Raw genomic sequence first — 24271 nt, forward strand, 5'->3', positions numbered from 1 at the left:
ATAATGTAAATTATTTTATACTGTTTAGTATGGATTTATAAGTCTCTGCTTATATTTTGTATAGCAATTTATTATACCTCAGCTATCATTTCCTATATAAAATAAGTACACAATATTTTGACTATTTTTTTCAAATTGCAAGCGTTGAACTATTTGACCGGCCGATCAATAGTTTCCAACTATTGGACCTCGATGAAACTATTTGACCGCAAGCGTCATTGTATTTCGCGGAATTTCAAATGCAGCTACGGGATTTGAGGATTTTGAAAATACCGCGGAAGTAACGACGTCGCGTTTTACCTATTGTATTCAGGGTTGATGTCAGTGGAAGACGTAGCCTTAGCATTTCAGAATATTTATGAAGTAAACGTTATGGTTGGGTTTCTGCCTTTTATATATCGATAGTTTATTTATCACCGCCATTTATTGTCTGTTGTCTTTTTCGATATAATAAAACACTTACTGACTGGATATTCGTGGAATAGTAAGTTTATTGTCCCCTCGGATACAACTATTGCCCTCGGCTACGCCTCCGGACAATACTGAGTTGCACCTTGGGGACAATAAACTTACTATTCCACTCATACCCAGTCAATAAGTATACAATATTCATATAGTGGAATGCTAGAATTTAAAAAGAGATTCATTTGATAAATGAAATGTCCATCCGTAAATACTTAACATTTGTGTTTATTGATATTATATTCAAGCTATTTTGGGGGAAAAGTTCACTAACAGGAATGTATGTTTATTATAAAATTTCAATTCTTTTTTTTTCTTTTATTATTTCAACTTCATAACATCTAAACATTTGTACTATATATATTACGGTTTTGAAAATTGTATTCATTGTGTTGACCACCTATCCTACACGTCTTGATTCATTCACATTATACATCACCCTTTTCGCACGCACACTATCGGTTTGCGTTCACAACAATTCCGGATAAAATGTCAATGAATCCGGAGTAAAAACACTTGAGGTAGGTAGTTTGACATCCGAGTTCAATTATTAGATTACTATATGTGATGACGCAAATGCGTCTTCTTATCCAGAGTATCAGTGCGTATGCTTTCTATTTATTTCTTGCGCAAAAATACCACGTTCATGCATAAATATCAATTTCACTCGCGAATGCGATTTTTCGCTTTTCTTATCAAAATTCAGTACGAGCTTGATATTTGACTTTCAAGCACGGTCATCATTGCTAACGGTATTCTGACCTCTAGCTGTTTCTGTTTTGTTTTCTTTTTTGAGTCACTGTACTTTTATAAACTTTGACATTTTCAAAATGCCAAATATTTTATACCCAAAGAATAGATTACTTAACTTCGTAATTTATTTGGCCTTTTTAACTATTTTCATTCGAGCGTCACTGATGATTCTTTGTAGACTTAACTCACGTCTGGTGTACAACATGTGAATCCTGGTATCTTTTTATAACTACATGTCTTTTTATATAAATTGGTTCTTTATGTTCAGGTATTCATAAAACTTCTGAAAATAAGATATTGTTCAAAACCAAGTTTCCCTGTAGAATATTTGGATTGATTTAAGTAATTTCAGGAATTCCTTAAAATTCGAGATGTTTTATGAGACCAGTCTGATTAAAATCAAACCTCTCAGCGCTAGATGTAGATAGAAAAATAGTTTTAATCAGACTGTTATGAGACCAAAATAAGTCTCTATATAAGAGGTCCAAATGAAGCTGGTGTGTTACTCTCAAGAAAAATATACGAAACCTTCTTATAAGTTGCATGCCACAGGGTTTCACTTCACATGGACAATGGACTTTAAATTTATCTATACAACATGTACCATGAGTACAGACAACTTTAATAACGAGTTGAGAATATGAAGGCATTCATGCAGGAAACAAAATATAAAGATATGATAGATAAAATAAATGGATCCAGATTATAAAGCAAACGGAGTGCTTAAATTTATATTGCGATTGGTGTGTGCAATTTGCATTATGCATCCGGTTTGTAGAAACTGGGATTTACAATAGGATTATGAAAAAATGATGTACAATCCCAAGTATAAATGAAATAGTCGAGCTTAAAATGTATATTCAAATAGTAGCTGTATAAACACTTTTCTATTCACAACTATCCAACATTGCTTTCAACTGACTTGTGCAAGAATGTACACACTATTACATATTTTAATAAAGGTAGTTTAACTTCATCATAATCATCTTCTATTCACAGTCAATTATTTCGATTCAAATGCAAACAAAAATTCAGCAACAATCTTTTGGTGACCAGTCAGCGGTCTTAGGTTCACGTATTGCTTTTCTTTTTTTTAAAGAAAGCAACTTGTTTCAACTCGAAGTACGTATACAGATTTATTGATTTTCATTTGCATACGGTCGATTTCTATCCGACGTAGCTCAATTATCATAAAAACATCAAATAATATAGACTCAAAAATATGACAAATTATAGCAACAAAACGTAGTTCTTATTATATAATTGTTATAGATATTATCAGGTATTTAATGTGTCCCATTACCTACCCCATTTTACTAGTCTAAACTAGGACACAGAAGGTCAGTACATGTACTTGTACCGTATATGCAAATTTAATTTTGGCTAGAATACGTTTTCTTAACAAAACAAACTAAAAACTAAAGAAATGATAAATAAACAATTAAGATATTACATGGTTGAAAGACCTACACATGGCATCCAAGCAAATGAAGAAGGCCAATATAAATAGCAAGGGTATATATATATATATATATACATGGCAGTCAGCATGCAGGGTTTAAGAACATCTGTTGTTCGACCTGTTAGTCAAATCCGATTTGTTAAAATATACTTTTTCACTTTTTTGGTCTTTTGGAAAATATTGTTTGTGCTATATTAAGACCCCTCTATCAAGTAATTTGTTTTGCATGCACACGTATAAAAATTGCGGTTTTTATCCAACGCAATCATAGGTTTGAACGTTGTTTTCAATTGAGACTTGTTTATATATATATATATATATATATATATATATATATATATATATATATATAGATTGCCTAACAATGAAATTTTAACACACTATTTAGTATGTAGATATAAGAATGTTTAAAATATTTACAAAATGATGAAAATAAACGCAATATTTCGCTAGACTAACTAGCTTTATCAAGCGTGCATCTATCCAGGTGAAATCGGATGTAGATGATAAGAAATTTTTGCAGCTCAATGTATATGTTGCACTTGAATTTAGCTGCCTTGAAAATAATACATAATTTGGATAAAGTTCAAGATTTTTACAAAATTGGTAGTTGAAGTTAGCAACGTCCATTGGCCATTGAATCATCTATGGAGAAAATAAACTTCCTCGACACTACGAGTTACATCAAGAACGGAACCATTATAACGACACCACGGCGAGAAGGAGAAGAGAACATTTTTGGATCCACCAACTCCACACTTTAGAACCTGATGGTCTTAACGAAAAAGATGAGAAAAGATACAGGAAAGATAAAGAATAATTTAGTACACAGCATCGTCCTTTTTATCCTGTAATATTGGCCAATGGACGTTGCTAACTTCAACTACCAATTTTGTAAAAATCTTGAACTTTATCCAAATTATGTATTATTTTTAAGGCAGCTAAATTCAAGTGCAACATATACATTGAGCTGCAAAAATTTCTTATCATCTACATCCGATTTCACCTGGATAGATGCACGCTTGATAAAGCTAGTTAGTCTAGCGAAATATTGCGTTTATTTTCATCATTTTGTTAATATTTTAAAAATTCTTATATTTACATACTAAATAGTGTGTTAAAATTACATTGTGAGGCAATCTATAATTTTATTTGTGTAATTGAATTAATCTCTGTACTGATTAATCCACACTCCCATAGATTTGTATGTCATGTGCTGCTATTTATAGGCACTTATATATATATATATATATATATATATTCAAAACCTATGATTGCGTTGGATAAAAACCGCAATTTTTATACGTGTGCATGCAAAACAAATTTCTAGTTAGTGGGGTCTAAATACAGCACAAACAACAATTTCCAAAAGACCAAAAAAGTGAAAAAGTATATTTTAACAAAACGCCTTTGACTAACAGGTCGAACGACAAATGTTCTTAAACCCTGCTGACAGCCATTGGCGATTGCCAAATAAACGGATCACCGATGTAATAAATGGATCTTAATTATAAATTTGATACTAAACAGAAAACAATAAACTTGCGGAAAAGATGATATACCGCAAACAAAAGGTGCAAAGGTTTTTGTACACCATATCCGGATATATATATATATATATATATATATATATATATATTATTTATAAGATTCAATATGGAAATACAGATGTTATGCAAGCAAGCCGGTAAAGGATGAATACAAAAAAAAAAAAAAAAACAACACTGGGAACGATTTTCTATACCCCTTTACAAAGAACCATAGCATTTCAGTGCTTGTACGTGAGGACCAGTTGATTGTCATTACATATAATTGCAATTTTTATCCTTTTATTTAAACAGGTAGATAATTCCACAGGCACTTGTCTCTGATTAATAGCTTAATATAATGTATATGAGGGCCTGGATGGGGGTCTTAATATTTTAAAGTCATTATTCTCTATTCTTTATACTTTTGCCCATTATTCTCTTTTCTTTATATTCTAGCACCCACAATTCTCTATTCTTATAATTTGTTTATTAAGTTGAAATCATATTATAATTTGGTTTTATAAAAATAAGGAGATGAGGTATGATTGTCAATAAGACAACTATCCACCAAAGTTCAAATAAGGTGGATGTAAGCAATAATATGCTACCGTACGGCCTTCAACAATGAGAAAATCCATACCGTATAGTCGGCTATAAAAGGCCCCGACATGAACAATATGAAACAGTTCAATTGAGAAAACTAACGGCATAATTTATAACAAAACAATTTACGAAAAACAAATATGGCAGACATGAACCAACGACAACCACTGGACTACAGGCTCCTGACTTGGGACAGGCACTTAAAGAATGTGGCGGGGTTAAACATGTTTATGAGTACTCAAACCTCCCCTAACCCGGGACTGTGGTGTAACAGCACAACATAAGAACAAACTATAAAAATCAGTAGAACATTTAGTTTATTAGATATTAAGGATGCAATAAATTTCATCATTCACCTATAAACGTATGTAATATCAGCGATTTGAAAAATTAAAATGTGTTAAATATTTCATTTTTTATTATCTTTTCAAGGACAAACACACAAAACTTTAGTTCAACCCTACTAACACAATTTCTCATAACTGCACTACGAAATTTAAAGTTCAAATTACGAATTGCATCCTTCTAACTTACACATTAAGCTGGTACAGAGACATTTATATCAATCCATTTTCCATTTGATATAACCTTTTTCACCGATGAAAATTTGTCACTTTGGATTATTAAATTTGTTATTTAATCAATAAACTACAACCATAAATTACTGCACTTACCCACCTACGTACATTTCCTAAATGGGGAGGGTTTAAGTTCTTTTGGATTACGATACATGTACTTTAAACATATGTTGGGCACATTCTAACAATAGATGTAGATATCAAACAAAAAAGAAAAAAAAAATAAAACGTTACAAATCTTTCATTCTAAACCCGTGTTTGCATGTTATAGCAGTACGTCGGCTTCTCTTCAGACAATATAAAAAGTGGAAAACTGAAATTTAACCTAACAATGTAAGATATGCAAATTTAGTCCTTCCTGTCCATGCTTCTTTGACATCGTCAGAACTCAAACTACACTGTTTACAGAGCGCTAGACAATCACGGACAATTAGGCTCTATTTAAAATATAACTTTCATTTATTCGAGTGATGCCTTTCCTCTTTGGTTTTCATATATAGGGTTATATAATGGCAGATCTTTGACTGTTTCTGTGAAATTTATACACAAATTTTATAGACTTGGGACGATTTACTAACTATGAACGCACAAACGGAACGTTGTACGAACGTTGAACGAAAGCAGAACCATTTATGTAAGGACGATACTAGTTTAGCATAAACGAAAGGATACCATAAACGATCTTCAGCGCTTTGTCTAGAATATATGTTAAAAATAGCAAAAGTGTCGGCGTTCATGGTTTCGTTAAGGCCTGCATCGTATCGTTTAGCGTACATTGTGTAGTTTTAAGCTTATTGTTTTATGGTCTGTTATAACATTTTCGTGTCATTAAGATGAACAACCGATCACAGTTGAATTGATATGTTAACACTTTGTAATTCTTCGAATTTTAACGAGTGTCAGTGTGTGAGGAAGTTTGCTTTTATTAATTAATTGTTCATTTAAAATCAAGTATAAGCTTTAAGTTAAAACAAGTACAAATATTTTTTGAAAAGACGCAAATACATATATAAGTCCTTCGGTATCGGATTAGGCCGACTAATGATATATACATTTGTAATTGTTTCATATTCTCTAACTTTATAAATTCCCGCCGGTTCTAAGGCACTTGTGTAGCGAAAATAGCACAAAAAGGTGAAAAATACAAAAAGGACCGTGAACGTTTATTGATGACGATGCGATCGTTTACTAATATTTATGAAGATCAAAACAATACTTGTGATTTACTTTCTGTAAAATCAAAACAACAAGTATGATTTAAAAATGAGAAGAATCAGAACTTTTCTATAGAAGTATTCAAAATTGCCAAGAAACAGAGTCGACTTTATTTAGATATAGGAAGATGTGGTATGAGTGCCAATGAGACAACTCTCCATCCAAGTAACTATTTATAAAAGTAAACCATTATAGGTCAAGGTACGGCCTTCAACACGGAGCATTGGCTCACACCGAACAGCAAGCTATAAAGGGCCCCAAAAATTACTAGTGTAAAACCATTCAAACAGGAAAACCAACGGTCTAATCTATATAAAAACGAGAAACACGTATGAACTACATAAACAGACGACAACTACTGTGACTTAGGACAGGTGCAAACATTTGCAGCGGGATTAAACGTTTTAATGGTACCAAACCTTCTCCCTTTTTCTGAAACAATAGTATAACATCACATTTATTTACATGGTCTACTTCAAATTAAACAAAACACATATTCTTTTAGGTACCAAAATACAGCACAACATTCTCAAGTAACAACAGGACAACAAGGTACGGGTTAAACTCATTTAAATATTATTTACATTGAATTGTACATTATGTCAGTTAAGCTCTAACCGCGTAAGTTTGGGAAATGTATAAAAGACAAAAACTGCATTTTACCCCTCGGGCCTGTGTTCTATTTTTAGCAACGATTGCAGTGTTTGTTGATGGATCAAATCCCCGAATACAATTATAAACTAAATATCCTAAGGAATATTTGAGGTAAAGTTTGGTAACATTTGGCCAATAGTTTGAGAGGAGAAGATTTTTGAAGCAAATTTTACGACGACGGATGACGGACGAACGACGACAACAAACGCAAGTGATGGCAATAGCTCACATGCCTTTCAGATCAGGTGAGCTTAAAAAATGTCTAACTTTAACTAGATACAATCAATGGTTTTAAGTTCAAGGAATTCAACTCCAGACCTTTCGATTATCTCTTCTGATATAAAAAAAAAAAACACCTCCAGATCTCTTTCTATTTCTGTGAGATATGGATCTATTATAATGCGTTGGCTATACATCGGGTATTTTAATGTCGAGGAACAGTAAATGGGCTATGTCACAGATTTTGCTAAAATTTTGCATACTACTTTGGCTCGTCCAACTATAACTGAAAATCGAAAAAAAATAATGCATTCATCTCTTTTATTATCTGAAATTTTACTGATTGGATTCTTTCAAAATAGGTGAACATTTGTATTGAAAGCACATACAATCGGCAAAAAACCTTCTTAAATTTGTTTTAAAACTATCAAATCTCTAATTTCTAACACATAGATTTTTTTCTTTAAAAAATACATGTTGTTGATCCATAAATTTCCGTTTTAATGATATAAAATAATCATATGGTCACCGACTTCGTTTTTTTGTTAAAAATCAATCTGTTTCCTGGTTGGTAGTGAAAAATGTAAAAAAATTAACGTTACATACGGCCTGCAACGCGATGACGTTACGATTATTTCGACGTTTTGTTGTATTTTTTCACATAAAACACCACTTTGAACGATGTATACCGTAAAAACGAAGTCGATGACCCTATCATAATTTTAATTTTTTATCCAGTGTAGTACTTTTTCCATTATAATTCATTAGATCTTGAAATTCCGATATGTTTTTGAAAGATGTTTTTCTCTCAAATTTATATATTAAATTGCGAACATTTGAATGCAAAATATTAAATTTACCCCCAATGTCTCCTGAATTGCCAAAATGCACAATAGCGAGTTTTCATTTGAGCATTAAATTACCAAATGCATGGTCATATGGCTCATTTGAATGACATGAAGTCAAGGGTGAGCTGAACTGTTTTTTTTTTTGCAAAAGTTCATTAATGTAGCGGAAGACCCTTATACGTATCAGATTTGTTGAATAAAATGAGTTTTCTTAATGACACTGTTTATGCCTAGTCAGACGATGAATAAATTTATTGGAAACGACTCATTTTCTGGTCACCTTGGCATTTGCAGGTCCTAAAGCTTTGCTGGGGTTTGGGGGGTAAACCAATTGAAATCTTATTTAAACTGTAATCTATTTCATATTCATGGCTGTTTACCAAGTACAAAGAGTTAAACAATATTTAGAATATAAGGTCAAACTGACATTTAGGAACAAACACGTCTTTGTACCTCTTGCTTGCAATTGACATATGTTTTCACAGGAAAAGATTAAGCTAACATCAAAAACATGATAAGATGACATGTGATAAGCGCCCACATCAAACTGAAGTCTTGACGTAAAATACATATAATACATGTATATTTATACAAATACACAATCCTGTTTAAGCAAACATTTGTTCCCATTCATGTTTTAAACACAAATTGCACCTATTTTGACAGTTTTTTCACCTACGTTTATTTATGATACAGACAAAAGTTTCCATTCTGTGTTTATTTTGTAGATGTGTCATTATTTAATATATGGTTCCAGCAATTTAATTTTGAATCCATATTGAATCATAGAAAAATGGGTTTGAACCGACCTCCAAACGATCAGTGATTCTGTAATGAAGAGTACCCAAATTGCATCCATGCTTAAATTCACATCCTTAAAAATCGAATAACAGATATTTTGTTTTATTTCTTCAAATATTTAGAACAATTTGACATTAGTCCATGCTTACTATTAATTTTTTAAGAAATGGATGCTTGTAACATATTTAATTTGTTCATTTTTAAAAGATGACTTTTTGTGAAGGTCGCATGGCGACGTTTTCGTAGATTTACTTTTTCCAGTGAATGCTTCATCTGTTGATATATATTGAGAACGTTTTGAGTATATTTAAATATATTTAACTTTGTTGAAAGACGTGTATAATGTCGAATCATAAAAATACAAATTATTTAGTCTCAAAGAAAACTTGTAAGATTTCCGCAGCGATTTTTGTTGAATAGATGCAATTTGGGTACTCATTGCAATTTGGGTACTGTGACGTCAAATATGCCCAACTGAAAGAAACAAAACAAAGAAGAATTACTGCTTGTATTCGTATATAATAACAATTGTGTCCATTATAATTACATTACGTGGAAGTTTTATAAGATTCTGTGCATTCCAAAAGCAATATTTTATTTAAGAATTAATGCTTAGTTTTGTAACTTTATTCGGGTGTAAAAGCGTCGACCGAGGCCTTTGCGTTTGTGTTTCTATGCACTGTTTTGACTTAGTCATGACGAGCACGTGCAGTCGTAGATGTTAGATATAAGAAGATGTGGTATGAGTGCCAATGAGACAACTCTCCATCCAAGTAAAAATTTATAAAAGTAAACCATTATAGGTCACAGTACGGTCTTCAACACGGAGCCTTGGCTCACACCGAACAGTAAGCTATAAAGAGCCCCAAAAAATTACTAGTGTAAAACCATTCAAACGGGAATTGCATTCTATGTATAATCTTACTAGTCAACTGGATTTTCTCGTCCAGCAGTAAAACCCGTGCTATGTTGGCTGTTAAATATGCAACCACATTAGAGTGGGATAGAGGACAACTTTGTTCATCTTTATTGAACAAACAAGTGCAAAAACTCTCCCAGGTGTCCGTAGGTTGCCTGTTGAAAAGCAAAATATCTGCCCGTATCCATAATACTCTCATTGTCCAGCAACAGTCTAAATGTCCACCCCTTCAACCTGGTCGTCCTGAATACGCAATATATAGTTAATGACGTTAAACAAGAATTAACCAATGAATCACAAATCTTAGAATCGTTATTGATCAATTAAAAAAAAATGTTAAAAACATTAAATAAAACACGAAGAAATAAAAAAAAAAAAACCCCGAAAGGACCTGGTATACACAAACCCTTGTATAACCAACTGTCGGTCAGTTGGGGTTCATTGACATCTTCCAGTATTTTATGTCGGACAGGTAAGCAATTGGTATTCTGATATAAGGCAGTATCATGACATTGCAGTTTATCTTAGATTACACTGACTGAACTTTTCATTTTTCCAGATTAAATGAGAACTATATTATTATACCACAAAAATCTTGAAACTAATTTTCTTATATTCAGAATTTTACACAATTTATGAATAGTTTATCCTTAGCAACAAAGATAATTTCAATTCGTAAAGATCAAATGTTAAATAAATTAGTAAACAACGACCAACAAATAAAGAAACACGCGTTGATGACCCGCAGTCCTACCTCTTTCATGTCCAATTTAAATTAAAGGACCCTATCAAATGGGTATGATGTGAATTTTATGAGCGACATTGAACCACCGTCCCTTTCACTTTTATTCAAACGTGAAGTCAATTGTGAATGGCATTGAAATTTTAACATAGAGGTATGCTTCATATTCAACCTATTGAAGAAAATTTTAATAATTTAATAAAGGATGGCATTTGAATTTTATTCTTATTCATTTCGTATTAAATGTAGTTTTCCTCTTCCATTTCAACCGCTATACAAAAACTCTCTATAAAACATTCTTCAGCAAAATAAGTACGTTTTTCAAGTTTGTAGAAAAATACGCAATTGAGTTTGTAGAAAAATACGCAATTGTTTTAAACCAGTTAGCATGTATCAACAACTTTCAACATGAAGTTTTAACATTAACCCATACCATTTTATATTTATATACTGAATGTAAGCTTTTTAATTTTCTCAGAATTCCAGATTTTTCTTTGATATAGATTGCAAAAGTAAAAGCAAGAACCAGAAACAGTCTCAGAGTTTTACATATTAAAATCCCTACCCCCTTTAAAGTCAGTTTGCTGTTAAAAGAACACACTATTGTATTATTTGCTATAGGTCATGCTTGACTAAGTATACTTGTAATACTTTGATAACGGCATTAACTTCTCCATCAAAGATTGTTTCCAGAACAATATTATAATTAACAGTTAACCTATACTTATACCGTTGTAAGTCATATTCACATTTGTATTCTCTTTTCTTTATTTTCCCCCCTTTTCGATCAATTCTTAATTGTTTTTGCCCATTATTCTGTATAGTATTGGTCCATTATTCTCTATTCTTTAAACCCAATTCAGACCCTCATATACAACTTTTGTTAAGGACTTGCTTTGACTACAGCACTGGTTTACGTATGCGGAGCAGATTTATGTCTATTTTCATTATATCTGGTCAGCTTATCCTGGAAAAGAGAGGCGAAAGATACCAAAGAGACATTCAAACTCAAAAGCCGAAAATAAACCGAAAACGCCATGGCTAAAAACAGAAAAAAGACCAACAAACTACAGCACACAAAACACTACATAGAAAACTAAAGACTGAGCAACACGAACCACACCAAAAACTGGGGGGGGGGGGGGGGGGGGGGGGGGGGGGAGTCTCAGGTCTCAGGTGCTCCGGAGGGCTAAGCAGATTCTACTCCACATATGGTACCCGTCATGTTGAATCTCGGTGACAAGTTTAATTCGGTAGGTCACATTCAGGTAAAAGGGGACGGGATTGTAGTTACGAGTTACGACAATAGGAAAATATCCGTCGTCATCTGTAAAACAGATATTCAAAACAGTCAACAAAATCGTGATGGCGTCCGTAAAATTTATGAAGGGATGATTTCACTTCACCACTTGGAACTCATGGTTTAATAGCTTCCTTGTGAACAACAAACCTCTATCAAGGAAATCATGATAGGAAATATAAGCCCTTGAATATCGTATCAACTGGGAGATAAATACTCCGTATGCAGGCGCAGCTGGAAAGTTGCTACATAGAAATGAAAAGTTCACAATTGGGAAGCTGAAATCATCTCTTTTGTCGTAAAGTTTTGTTTTTAACCGACCCTCATTGTCAATTTCTTGATGTAAGTCAAGATATAAGCCAGACTAAACTGCATCTGGTTTATCCTTTAAAATATCTCAAGTTCGATGGGATAGATGCGTTCAACATAGTCACCAAAGTCTGAATTATTCACTGAGAGGAAAATCATCTGTATAGCGGAAAGTGAAGTTAAATGATACTGCTAAATTCTTTCTTCCTAAATCTGTATGAAGTCAGCCTCATATGAATAAAGGAAAATGTCGGCAAGAAGAGGAGCACAGTTGGTTCGCATGGGAATGCCGATTGTTTTTTTTTTTTTGAAAATCACTTCCTCCAAACGTAACACATATGTTGTCAATCAGAAATCAATCATCTTGATAATGACAGTTTCAGAGAATTTTTTGTTTGAATCAGAGTGGTTTTTTTTTTTTAACAAAGTACGATTTATCCCTCCCAAAGACAAGATACGTTGGCCATTCTTTTTATGGAAAAAAGTAGGACCAACTCTTTCAATTTGTCTTTAGTTTGGAATGGGGAATACTTGTGTAAAGTGTAGAAAAGTTAAATGTTTTAACACTATTGCAAGATGAATGAGTCTTAGATTGTATGTACTCTAGATCTTTGGAATTTTTTAGTATCCACATCTGATTCACCCCACCTCTAGAATAGGTAGTTTCACAATAACCTTGAAGCCCGGCTGATAAAATTGATGTTAATAATTTAGAAAGAGATTTCGTGGACCACTTAGAAGACCTAGCAATACAACGTTGTTTGTAAGGACACTTATGTAGCTTAGGTATCCAAATACAGTGATGGAAGATCCAGTTCTTCATCTTTGGTTGAAATTCCAAAGGAACATAGAACAGACCTATGATTATCCAGGATTTCCTCCTTAATAAGTGTCGAGGGGTATATGTTGATTTTCCAAGTGAATTGTCAATACCTAATTCATTTATCAAGCAGTTTATGTAATGTGATTTAAAACGATGTTGTTTGGGGCTTTATCTGAGGGGACAACATATTTGTCATGGAGATAGGACAGATGTTTTGCAACATTTGAGTCTTTAAAGATTGATGTAGCATAGGTATTTATAGACCCATTCAGTGTTTTTAATTCTGATTTGTAATAACGACCTCACAGCCCTAATTCATTCGAAAAGAATATCGCGTTTAACCCATTGCCTAGCATAATCCTCGACTGATTCATTGATGTTTTGAAGTTGTGTTTCCAATTAATGGATTTATATATACATTAACTATCTGATTAAAGTAAATTTAATTCATGTTGAAATACTGCCAAAGACAACAAGCCCCATCTCTTTATTTTTATACTGTTAGTGACGTCTTTACACTAAATCCATTGGATGTTGGATGTGTACCGATTGATATTTTAGTCTAAGATGCATGATTTTTTTATAAGTTGTTATTGGCTTTGAAACAACTGTCAGTGACTGCGAGTACTCTCAGATATGTACGTAGTGTCTTTTTTGTTGTGGGGATGTATAAATACCCTGCCACATCCGGTCGGTGTTTTTGTTAGATTTTTTTCTGCTTTGTATCGATCAAATGAGTTAAGTCCTTTTCAACTGATTTTTATAGTTTGTTCTTATGTTGAACTGTTACACCACTGTCCCATGTTAGGGGAGTGTTTGACGCCAACAAACTGGTTTAACCCCGCCACATTCTGTATGTGCTTGTCCCAAGTCAGGAGCCTACAATTCAGTGGTTGTCGTTTTGTATATAAATCAGGCCGTTAGTTTTCTCGTTTGAATTGTTTTACATTTGTTATTATGGGGCCTTTTATAGCTGACTATGCGGTATGGATTTTGCTCATTGTTGAAGGTATAGTTCACTTCTATATAATTTCTATGTCATATGGTCTCTGGTGGTGAGTTGTCTCATCTTCTTATTTTTATATTTAAAGCAACTATATCTATGTTTGAAGTATACAGAGAATTAAACATGAATTCTGTTACTGCACGCATAAACAAAAACATTGACTTTCATTTTCATACCAGTAACGATCAAAATATTTAGATTAAAACCAGCAGCAAACATTAAAGTAAATATGTAGTAATTATTAGTTTTAATATTTCAATTTCGTTTAATGCACAAGGAGACATAACTTTCGTCTGTATCGGAGTGTTCAAGCTGTTAACTCTGTCAATAACCTTCTGTAAATTGTTTGCACCGAATTTTATAATAATTATGTTGTTGTTTTCGAGGTCAAAGGTCTGTTGATTTCTGTAATTTATCTGTTTTGATACAAACTAAGATTTCAGCAGAACTCCTTTAGTACGTTTTGATCTTCATAATGCGATAGGAAACCAGACCGTACGCCATGACTATAGTGTGTTTATTACCAGTGTTATTTTGGACTTCATTGACAACTTTTAGTTTGGTTTACGGTAAATATTTTATTTATTGTTTTTTGTTCTTAATTTCCTACCTGAAGCATATCTTTTGGTATTCAAGTGCAATTTTATTCTTTTTTCTTTTTTTTTTTATTTTGAAAGAAGTTTTCAAAAAAAAATTGGAGAACAAATTTCGCCCCGCCCCAGTTGTTGAAATCCATTGGATGGCATTCTCTGATTTTAAACAAAACCGCCTCGGTGGTCTCGTTGTAGCGTGTTCGCCTCCAGCGCGGGAGGTCGTGGGTTCGAACCCCGGCCAGGTCAAACCAAAGACTTTAAAATTGGAATTTGCCGCTTCTCTGCTAAGTACACGGCATTATGGAGTAAGAGCAAAGACTGGTCGGCTCGGAGTCAGACTAATCTGTCCGGGTTAGGTGACATGTCTATCTGCGGATTGTTACCTTCTGAACTACTAGCCTGTTAAAAATCAGGCCCAACGTGTCGGTCTAGTACAAAGCAGGGTAAATATTCATATTACATTAACATGTTCTCGTCCTGAATATGCATATTAATTTGCCGCTGGACATTAAGCAGCCATCCATCAGCATTATCATCTGATTTTAACGGCCTTAAAAAGGGCATGTACAATTGGCCATTGAAATAGCGCTCACCCTCAAATGTTGTAAAAAAAGCTGTCTATTGCCATTTAATGAAAAGTCCCAAACGCGTGAAGATTCCCGTTATACAACATTATATAACACTAACAATGTTTCATTTTGCGTAACAGGACAAGCTACAATTCCAGAGGAGGAAATATTAAAGTTGATTTTAAGCAACTATAACGATAAAGCACGACCAGGGACAGTTACCACACCAACAGTCAGAGTTGATCACACACTGTCACTCCTCAGAATAGTGGAATTTGTAAGTACATTGTAAAAATATGTATTTTCGGTGTGTTTGATTGGAATAAGTAGTATCCAACTAATCATATCACAATTATTACATTGAAATTATTTAAGTAGATGAATGCCTTCTCTAATACAGTATGGTCTAGTAGCTTTTTCATGCAGCTGTGCGTCATAAAGTCTGAGTTCACCCAAGTTTTTAATGAGATTTGCGTTACTTTCTTCGACTTATAGATTGTTGGTGCCCCTTGGTGTCTGCTTACTATTTTATACGGTATACTATTTATCCTTTTCAAAATTGTTATCTATATTTCTTGCATTAATATGATTCATGTTAGCTTTGTATTGTGTTCATTAATAATTTGTCACAAATATTTCATTTATTTAAATGGCAATTTAGATATTTGATTTGACTTGATATTGTCGTCATATATTATTGTTAAGTATACTAACATTATAATGTGTATAAACAATAGCTGGTTGAAGTAGTACTATAAACAAGCCGAACAGGATTTTCAGTACAGAATTGGACAGCCAGGTTATAAATATGCCAAAACCGTACCATTATTAATACAGTTAAACGCAAAACAATTATCAATCCTGTTTTTTAGAAGCATATACCTAATGTTTTATTAGTGTCTGTAATCATGGTAATCTTTATAAATACAGATATAGATACACAGCGTCTTAATCTAACTCCATTGCATTGACAGAGTTGTTGATATATAGTTATACAGAGCATAGATGTATACACCAATATATGTGCAGAGTAACTCTTCTCAGTTGAATTGTTTCATTAAACTCATTTCCAATTCCTACAGCCGCTTTATCTGAAAGATGGTATTTGATGACCTGTATGTTCTAAGATATTTATTACTTATAAATAAGAAGATGTGGTATGAGTGCCAATGAGACAACTATCCATCCAAGTAACAATGTGTAAAAAGTTAACAATTATCGGTCAAAGTACGGCCTTCAACACGGAGCCTTGACTCGCACCGAACAGCAAGCTATAAAGGGCCCCAAAAAGACTAGTGTAAAACAATTCAAACAGGAAAACCAACGGTATAATCTATATAAAACACGAGAAACGAGAAACACTTATGAACCACACCAACAAACGACAACCACTGAAAAACAGGCTCCTGACTTAGGACTTTTGATAACATACTACATACCCCTGCGTTTTTGTACCAACTAACAATAAGGAAAACGACAATAAATCTCGTTTTTGATAGATATAAATACATAAGGGGATGTGGAACAATGTATGATTGGCAATGAGACAAATTTCCACCAGAGTTAAAATGACGTGAATATAAGCAATAGCATATGGTCACCATACGGTTAAAATGGCCATTTACCGACTTTTATCAAAATTGCAGCCTATGTAAATCAATCTGATAATTTGAGCTTGGCATGAACATTAAAAAAATACTTGAATTTTAACTTGGTATTCTTTTTATACACAAAGGTTACTGACATCACTTACGGTTTGTAGTTTTAAAATATTTCAACACTGTTCTTTCGCAACATCTGGACCAGTCACAGACATAACCCCATAGAAGATCAACATGCAATCCGTTACATAATTCAAGCAAACACATATTGCCTTTACATGTATATGTTCCTGATTGTTCCACTTTTTGAAATACATGTTTAGTCTCATTGGCAATCATACCACATCTTCTTATTTTTATATTAGATATAAAAAGTAAGAAGATGTAGTTCGATTGCCAACGAGACAAAACTCCACCAGAGACCAAATGACACAGAAATTAACAACTATAGGTCACTGTACGACCTTCAACAACGAACAAAGTTCATATTGTCCCATGTAGACTGTTCTGAGTGTCTCATATTATTTTGAAGGGGTTTATAATTGTTAAACAAATGCATTATCATTGTGTTTGTTAATAATTGTCATCAAAATTAATAAACGTCTGAACATATTTAAACTACTAAAAGTAATTTCAAAAATAATAAATGAATTTTTAAGTAGCAGAAAGTACAGACTTTAATGCTTTTGTAATTTCAAAAGTAAAAACATTTAATTCTATATATTGATTATAACATAATCAATATTATGTGATAGTTCATTATACTAAAGTAGTTGTATTATCATAGCTTGTTTTGATAATTTTTTTAGATATATTGTGGGCATAGTGAGGAGTTTGATATGCATATTTCATTTTTAGTGTTAACAAGAAATATCACTTAAAGTATACCGATATTATATTTACTTTTTAATTATAGACTATTGTTTACATATATTATTTCTAATTCATATGGAATGCATAAATTGCAAGAAATACAACAGACTTCATCATACATCCGTCGATGCTGTTTACTTATGATATTTTGGTATTACACAAGGTCATTCGTTTCTCAAACTGTTTATGAGGTCTTTACACTTAATCCGTTGGATGTGTACTAATAGACACTTTAGTCTAGGAGAACATTATTTATTTATTTGTTGTAATAGGCTCTGAACAAGATTTCATTAACTGCAAATAATCTTATATCGGTGTTTTGGGTCTATGTTTTGTATGTTAATTGGTTATATTTCGTGTGTGTGCTCCGTATCGCTCTATTGAGTTTTTTTTTAGCCATTTTCAATTGATTTTTACAGTTTGTTCTTATGTTGAGCTATATTGTCTCGGAATATGGGAGAGTTAAGAGCTCACAATCATACGTCCCGCCTCATTCTGTATGTGCATGTTCCAAGTCAGGAGCTTGTAGTTCAGTTGTTGTCGTCCATTCATGTCTGTGATATTTGTTGTTTTCGTAAATTGGATTTTTATTAATTAAGTGTACGTTTTCTCATTTGAATTTTTCACATTTTTCTTGAAGAAGGCTTTTATAGCTGACTATACGTTATAGGGTGTTCTCATTGTTGAAGGCCGTGCGGTGACCTATATAATTGCTTACTTCCACGTCATTTGAACCCAGGTGGATAGTTATCTCATTGGCAATCACAACGCATCTCCTTATTTTTATATTATTCAACTGCTTAAAAACAGCGATTCACTAACACACAATTCTAGATTTTTCGGTAACTTATCTCTTTCAACTCTTTATCAACAACGTGCGTACAGTGCAAAGATCATTATACGGAGTCTATCAAATAACTATTTACAAAGAGCCATTGATTTACCCACTTTTACGCACGTCTACATCTCTCTCTCTTGAAGTATGGGAGAAGTTTTGTAGCACAATCACCCTGAATTTCTTGCAAAATTTTTTTTTTACCCATTTTTCGATCATTAGCTAGGATTTCAGATGAAGCTTTACCGCTCCGTGAATGACGTCCGTTTTGGCTGTGCGGGATGTTCACATTATATACATGTTGTATACTGGTACATTGTTTGGTGGTTCGGGATATATAAATAGACAGTTGCATTCAATTGAGAAAATTAACCCAAAGATACAAGATTGATTTTAAAGTGACATTACTGCCATACACGAAGGGGGTTCGGTGTGCTGTAAAACCTTATTCAATCCATCATTTCAACCCTGTTATTAGGACGGACAATTCTGATTTAGAATATAAATCAAATATCCGTTTTCAAATTTCATCTTTGATGATGTATAAAGAGTTCAAGCCAATTTATAAGTTTATTTTATAGAGCTTAACTAATTTATAGCGTATCTCGTACAAAAAATATAATTCACTTTTTAAAGACATGTAGTGTAAGTTCTTTCCCAGATACAATGTCTTTTATATTGACAGAACATTTGAGAAACGATTTAAGAAATTGAAAACGGGGTTTTCTTTTAAATCAGAGTGATCGGCCGGTGAATAGTTGTTTTTATACCATATTAATGTACAGGTATTTAATAAATTATTTCCATTTTTTTAATTTTCAGGGAAAGAAGACACTAACAGCAGAAGTATGGCAGGCGTTACATTGGAAGGATCCTCGACTAACATGGACTCCAAGAAGTTACCATGGGTTGCAGTCACTCAGTATTCCAGCAGATAGCGTGTGGTTACCCGATGTTGTCCTCTACAACAAGTAAATATGTTAAAAAGAAAAAAATGTTTCCGGTTTCTATCAGTTAGCAAACAACCAAATGATTATGCTAGCTTATTTTGAGATAAAAAAAAGAGAACTATTTTATCCAGTTTATTGAACACACCGAATGCGCGCATGTCACTATAATTCAACAAAAGCCAAAGTAGACAAACGTTTTTATTTTTCCAGTGCTAAAATTTACCCGACTTGTTCATCTCGTCCTTAGTGTTCAACAGTGACAAAGTAAACTTCACCAGTCTGAATAGAACTCGACATATTCTTAACCCTTTTCAATGAAATATTGTATAATATAATACGTCCTTTCCATAATCATCCTCGGCCAGTTGGTCCAGGTCAACCGATGCAACTTCTAGTGAGCCTGTCTAAAAATTAAGAAAAGAAATTCTTTTTTTTTTACCTTTTAACACAATTATATCAAAGTTTATTCGATTCATAATATTCTTATTCTTTTATTGCCAATAGAAATTCGGTATTTAACAGAGTACAAATTTAAAAAAATGTATGCATGTAAGATTTAATAATGTGTAAGCAGTCTAGAAGGCTACTTAAACTATTCCATTAGGTACACAACTCGACGCCATACAACCATCCATCCATCATTTCGTTTAATACTTACACTATTTTTTGGTGTTCCAAAAAAATTATCATTGGTATTATCTAAGATCACAAATAAACCACTATTAAAAGAAATTGGTCAAGTATACTGGCCGGCAATGGAGAGGTAGGTTTATTTTATCAAGCTGGATAAAGGTCAAATAGACCATTTACGTAAACATGGTAAATTTTTCCTGACATTGACATTTAACATTTAGAAATAATTATTTCGGATTTACAAATACTATTTTACATTAACAAAAATATACTTCCAGCCAAAAGTACTGAAAGCGTTTTTACCTACAATAAAACAGAAAAAAAAGAAAATTCATTATATATGTATGTATATATATATTTATGTTTACCCTTACAAATTCCAGATAATTGATGTTTTAATATCATTGTACCGTATGTATATGTTAAGTCAAAATATTGCTCTAAACTTTACAAGATTGCTTTTTAATTGCAAAATAAAGTTTTTTCATTTATAAATTTCCACGACTATTGTACCATCAATAAACAAATAGTCCCAGTAATATAAATGTACAGTAACACAAGTTTAATGATTACATACATATTTTTTCATAAGGATTCCGTATTTTTGTTATTGGCAGACAACACGACAACGGGATGTTTAATGATGATTTTTGTGTCAAAATAAAACACAACATCCATGACAACACGTGCTCTCCATTACAACATTAAAACAATGTGTAGGAATTATAGTTCGCTCTAACGTCATACAAAATGAGTTTATGTCAACACTTTTACACCTAACTAAAACTACTAAAAGAGACATTTAACTCTTTAAAAACTAATACATATTTTGAAGGCCCTACGTGATTCATTCAGTAATGACAAACGTGTAAATTTCAGTTTCATTTCAGTGGAGGTAGTGAACAAGGTCAAATGAGCAATGTCAGAGCTACAGTATATTACCATGGTATGGTCTACTTGGTGATTCCTTCTCGAATAGTCAGCTACTGTGACAGCAGTACTCCGAATGAACAAGGGGACGTAATCTGCCAATGGAAATTCGGATCGTGGACTAACAATGGTTTGAAGGTGAATCTTACAAATTCTAGACCCCCTGACGTGTCAAACTACGAAGTGAATTCGGCTGTTGACGTATTGAAAGTTGATTCAACACGGAATGAGATATTCTACGAATGTTGTCCAGAACCATATCCTGATATCACTTACAAACTCACTCTTAAACGTAAGCAGTAAAATGGAGGATAGAAGAGAAGTCGTGGTTCAGAATGATTAATTGCGTACGAGATCAGTGAAGATAGGACATAAATAAAACTTTTGCAACATGTTTCGACTTATTAAATACTAGTATGTCCTCAATAAATAAATGAATGGGTCATTCATCCACTCGGTAACAGTGTATCTAACGACTATTACTACCTAATGTGACCCAAAGATCCAGTGAGAATTATTGAAATCACTTGACCACTTGACGTTCATTGTCCATGGTTTTTCATGCTTTCCGTTGGTATTGTTTGATTTTAAGTTTTTTGAATATATCATATTATATATATATATGTGTCATTTGGGTTACTACCACTCAGGGGCACCCAAAGACTTACTCTTTCACGATAAGAATTTACTGTGTTCAGTATTTTAACCAAACTGTATCCAAGGGCAGATATCAAATCAATCCTTACTATTTGTGGATTTTTTCCAAAGAATTTATGAGAATACATCATCAGGATCTAAACTGATTTTCACCTTCCATTATAAGTTTTTATGTGACTATATTTCTTTAACTTAAAAGATGAATCATTACTTCTAGACGTAGTGTATAAATAATATTAATCTTCAGATATCATTACTATTGTTCTGCATACAAGATATACGTATTCAGGTCTTCTGTCTCCTCTATTATATAAGGCTTTATATAACTAGTCTATGCCGTAGCCTTAGTCGGATTTGCATCCCTTGTATAGCATTCTGCGATATCAATACTTTCTCAAAATGATGTTTTATAACATGTTTTTTCAAACTGTAAAAGTCGCGGCTTGTACCGTATTTTTTTTAATAAAGAAGATTTTTTTTGTTTTTATTAGAAATGTTCTTTTAACTAACATACTAGTTGAAGTTGCCTTTAAGAAATAAGTCAGTAATACTTATAAAATATAGAGATGTGTTATGATTGTCAATGAGACGAATATCCAGCAGAGTCCAGATGAAGCGGGTTTAAGCAACTATAAGTAACCGAACAGCCTTCAACAATGAGAAAATCCCATACCGTATAGTCAGCTATAAAAGGCCACGATTTGACAAACGAAAAATAACAATGGTCTGATTTCCGACAAAACGATAATCGAAAAAAAATAGATATGACAGACAGCAACTTACATCAACTACTAAATTACAGGCTCCTAACTAGAGACAGGCACATATAGAATGTGGTGCGGTTTAACATGCTTGTGAGCGGTCAAATTTTCCCTCACCGGTGACAGTGAACAGCACGACATAAGAACAAACCGTTTTGTTTTTTTTTAAGAAAAAGATATTTAACTAGTAATTTATATAAACTGTGTTATAAATCTAAAACTATATTTTGTGACCTAGCTGGTCCTTGTTTGGCAAACCGAATACCTGTTTAAAGAGAGCATATGGGGAAAATACATTTTCCAAGTAAACATTACGATGATACATGGGATAAGTAAAGTGAAAGGCGGGTAATTCTTAAGTGTGTATAAAAAGATTTTCTCACAAGGTTAACAAGAGTTCAAATAGCCTATTTTACATAAAATGTGTATGTAAAATATCATTTGAATTTGCTTGTTAATGACAGTTGTCATTTAACCATACGAATAGCCTGTCATAGACATTCAGCAATAGTTTTAAAGAAAGTCAAAACATGTATCCGCTGTTGTATGTATCGTATTCAAATTGTAAACGATTAGTTAAAAAAAAAGTTTTATATCAAAATTTTATGACTGAGTAAAAAGATTAACTGATTTTTCTTCATTTGTTCAATGTATTAAAATTGATTACATTACATTGCATCTCATATTTGATGTCAACTCGGATAATAAGAAATGTAATGCATAATGCGTAAAAATCTGCAAAGAATTCTCGGACGGGCGTTCGTCCGTCCGTCCGAGAATTTTTGGCAGATTTTTATAAAACTTATATCATAGGTTTATATCAGCAATATCAGTGCCGATCAATTATTTTTAAAAGAGTTATGCCCCTTGCAAACATTAATTATTTGGAAAATTGCATCGTTAGTGCTCTCATGTGTACATTTCATGCCAGATTTTTTTATGAAACTTATATTGTAGGTTTATATCAGCGATGTCTTTGACGAGTTGGAAAATCTGTGCCGATCAATTATTTTTAAAAGAGTAAAGCCCTTGTAAATTTTAAATATATACGGGAAATTGCCTTGTGAGAGGTTTCATGTGTACAACTTTTGCCAGATTTTTATGAAATTTATATTATAGGTTTATATCATTAATGTCTTGGATGAGTTCGAAAATCTTTGCCGATCAATTATTTTCAAAAGAGTTATGCCCTTGGAGATATTAATTATATGAAAAATTGCATCGTTAGCGATCTCATGTGTACAATTCTTGCCAGAATTTTATGAAATTTATATCATAGTTTGATATCAGCAATGTCTTTGACACTTTCGAAAATAAGTGCTGATCAAATATTTTTATCAAGTTATGCTGAAGCATTCATTTCTCTAAGATATTTATTAACAGTTTTAAAGAACAAAACAATGTGTATTTTTTTAGTTATTGCCCTTGATCTTTGGGTAGATAAAATATGTGCAACGCGGGGGACATTGGAACTCTGTTCTTTTATTTTTTTCTCCTTTCTCTCCGCTTCGTTGGTAACCAATTTCCGGTGGCGATTATACACAGTGGTCGTCCCTTCTGAAATAACTGAAGTTGAACCGATTTAATGTTTTCATTGATTTTGGATGAACGCGGTTGACGTATGTACCCACGTTAAAAATCTTGAA

The 24271-nt window shown here is 32.8% G+C and overlaps 1 protein-coding gene across 1 annotated transcript; it reads left to right on the forward strand.

Moving 5' to 3' along the window:
- Window positions 1–14632: 14632 nt before the first annotated feature.
- On the forward strand, window positions 14633–21601 carry LOC127704415 (acetylcholine receptor subunit alpha-like). Its single transcript, XM_052208448.1, has 4 exons — window positions 14633–14792; window positions 15526–15662; window positions 19517–19665; window positions 21168–21601. Exons 1-4 carry the CDS (start codon window positions 14726–14728, stop codon window positions 21508–21510), a joined length of 696 nt encoding a protein of 231 aa, XP_052064408.1. The 5' UTR covers window positions 14633–14725; the 3' UTR covers window positions 21511–21601.
- The last annotated feature ends 2670 nt before the right edge of the window (window positions 21602–24271 follow it).

This window comes from Mytilus californianus, unplaced genomic scaffold, assembly GCF_021869535.1.
Source record: "Mytilus californianus isolate M0D057914Y unplaced genomic scaffold, xbMytCali1.0.p SCAF_6, whole genome shotgun sequence".
Lineage (NCBI taxonomy): Eukaryota > Metazoa > Mollusca > Bivalvia > Mytilida > Mytilidae > Mytilus > Mytilus californianus.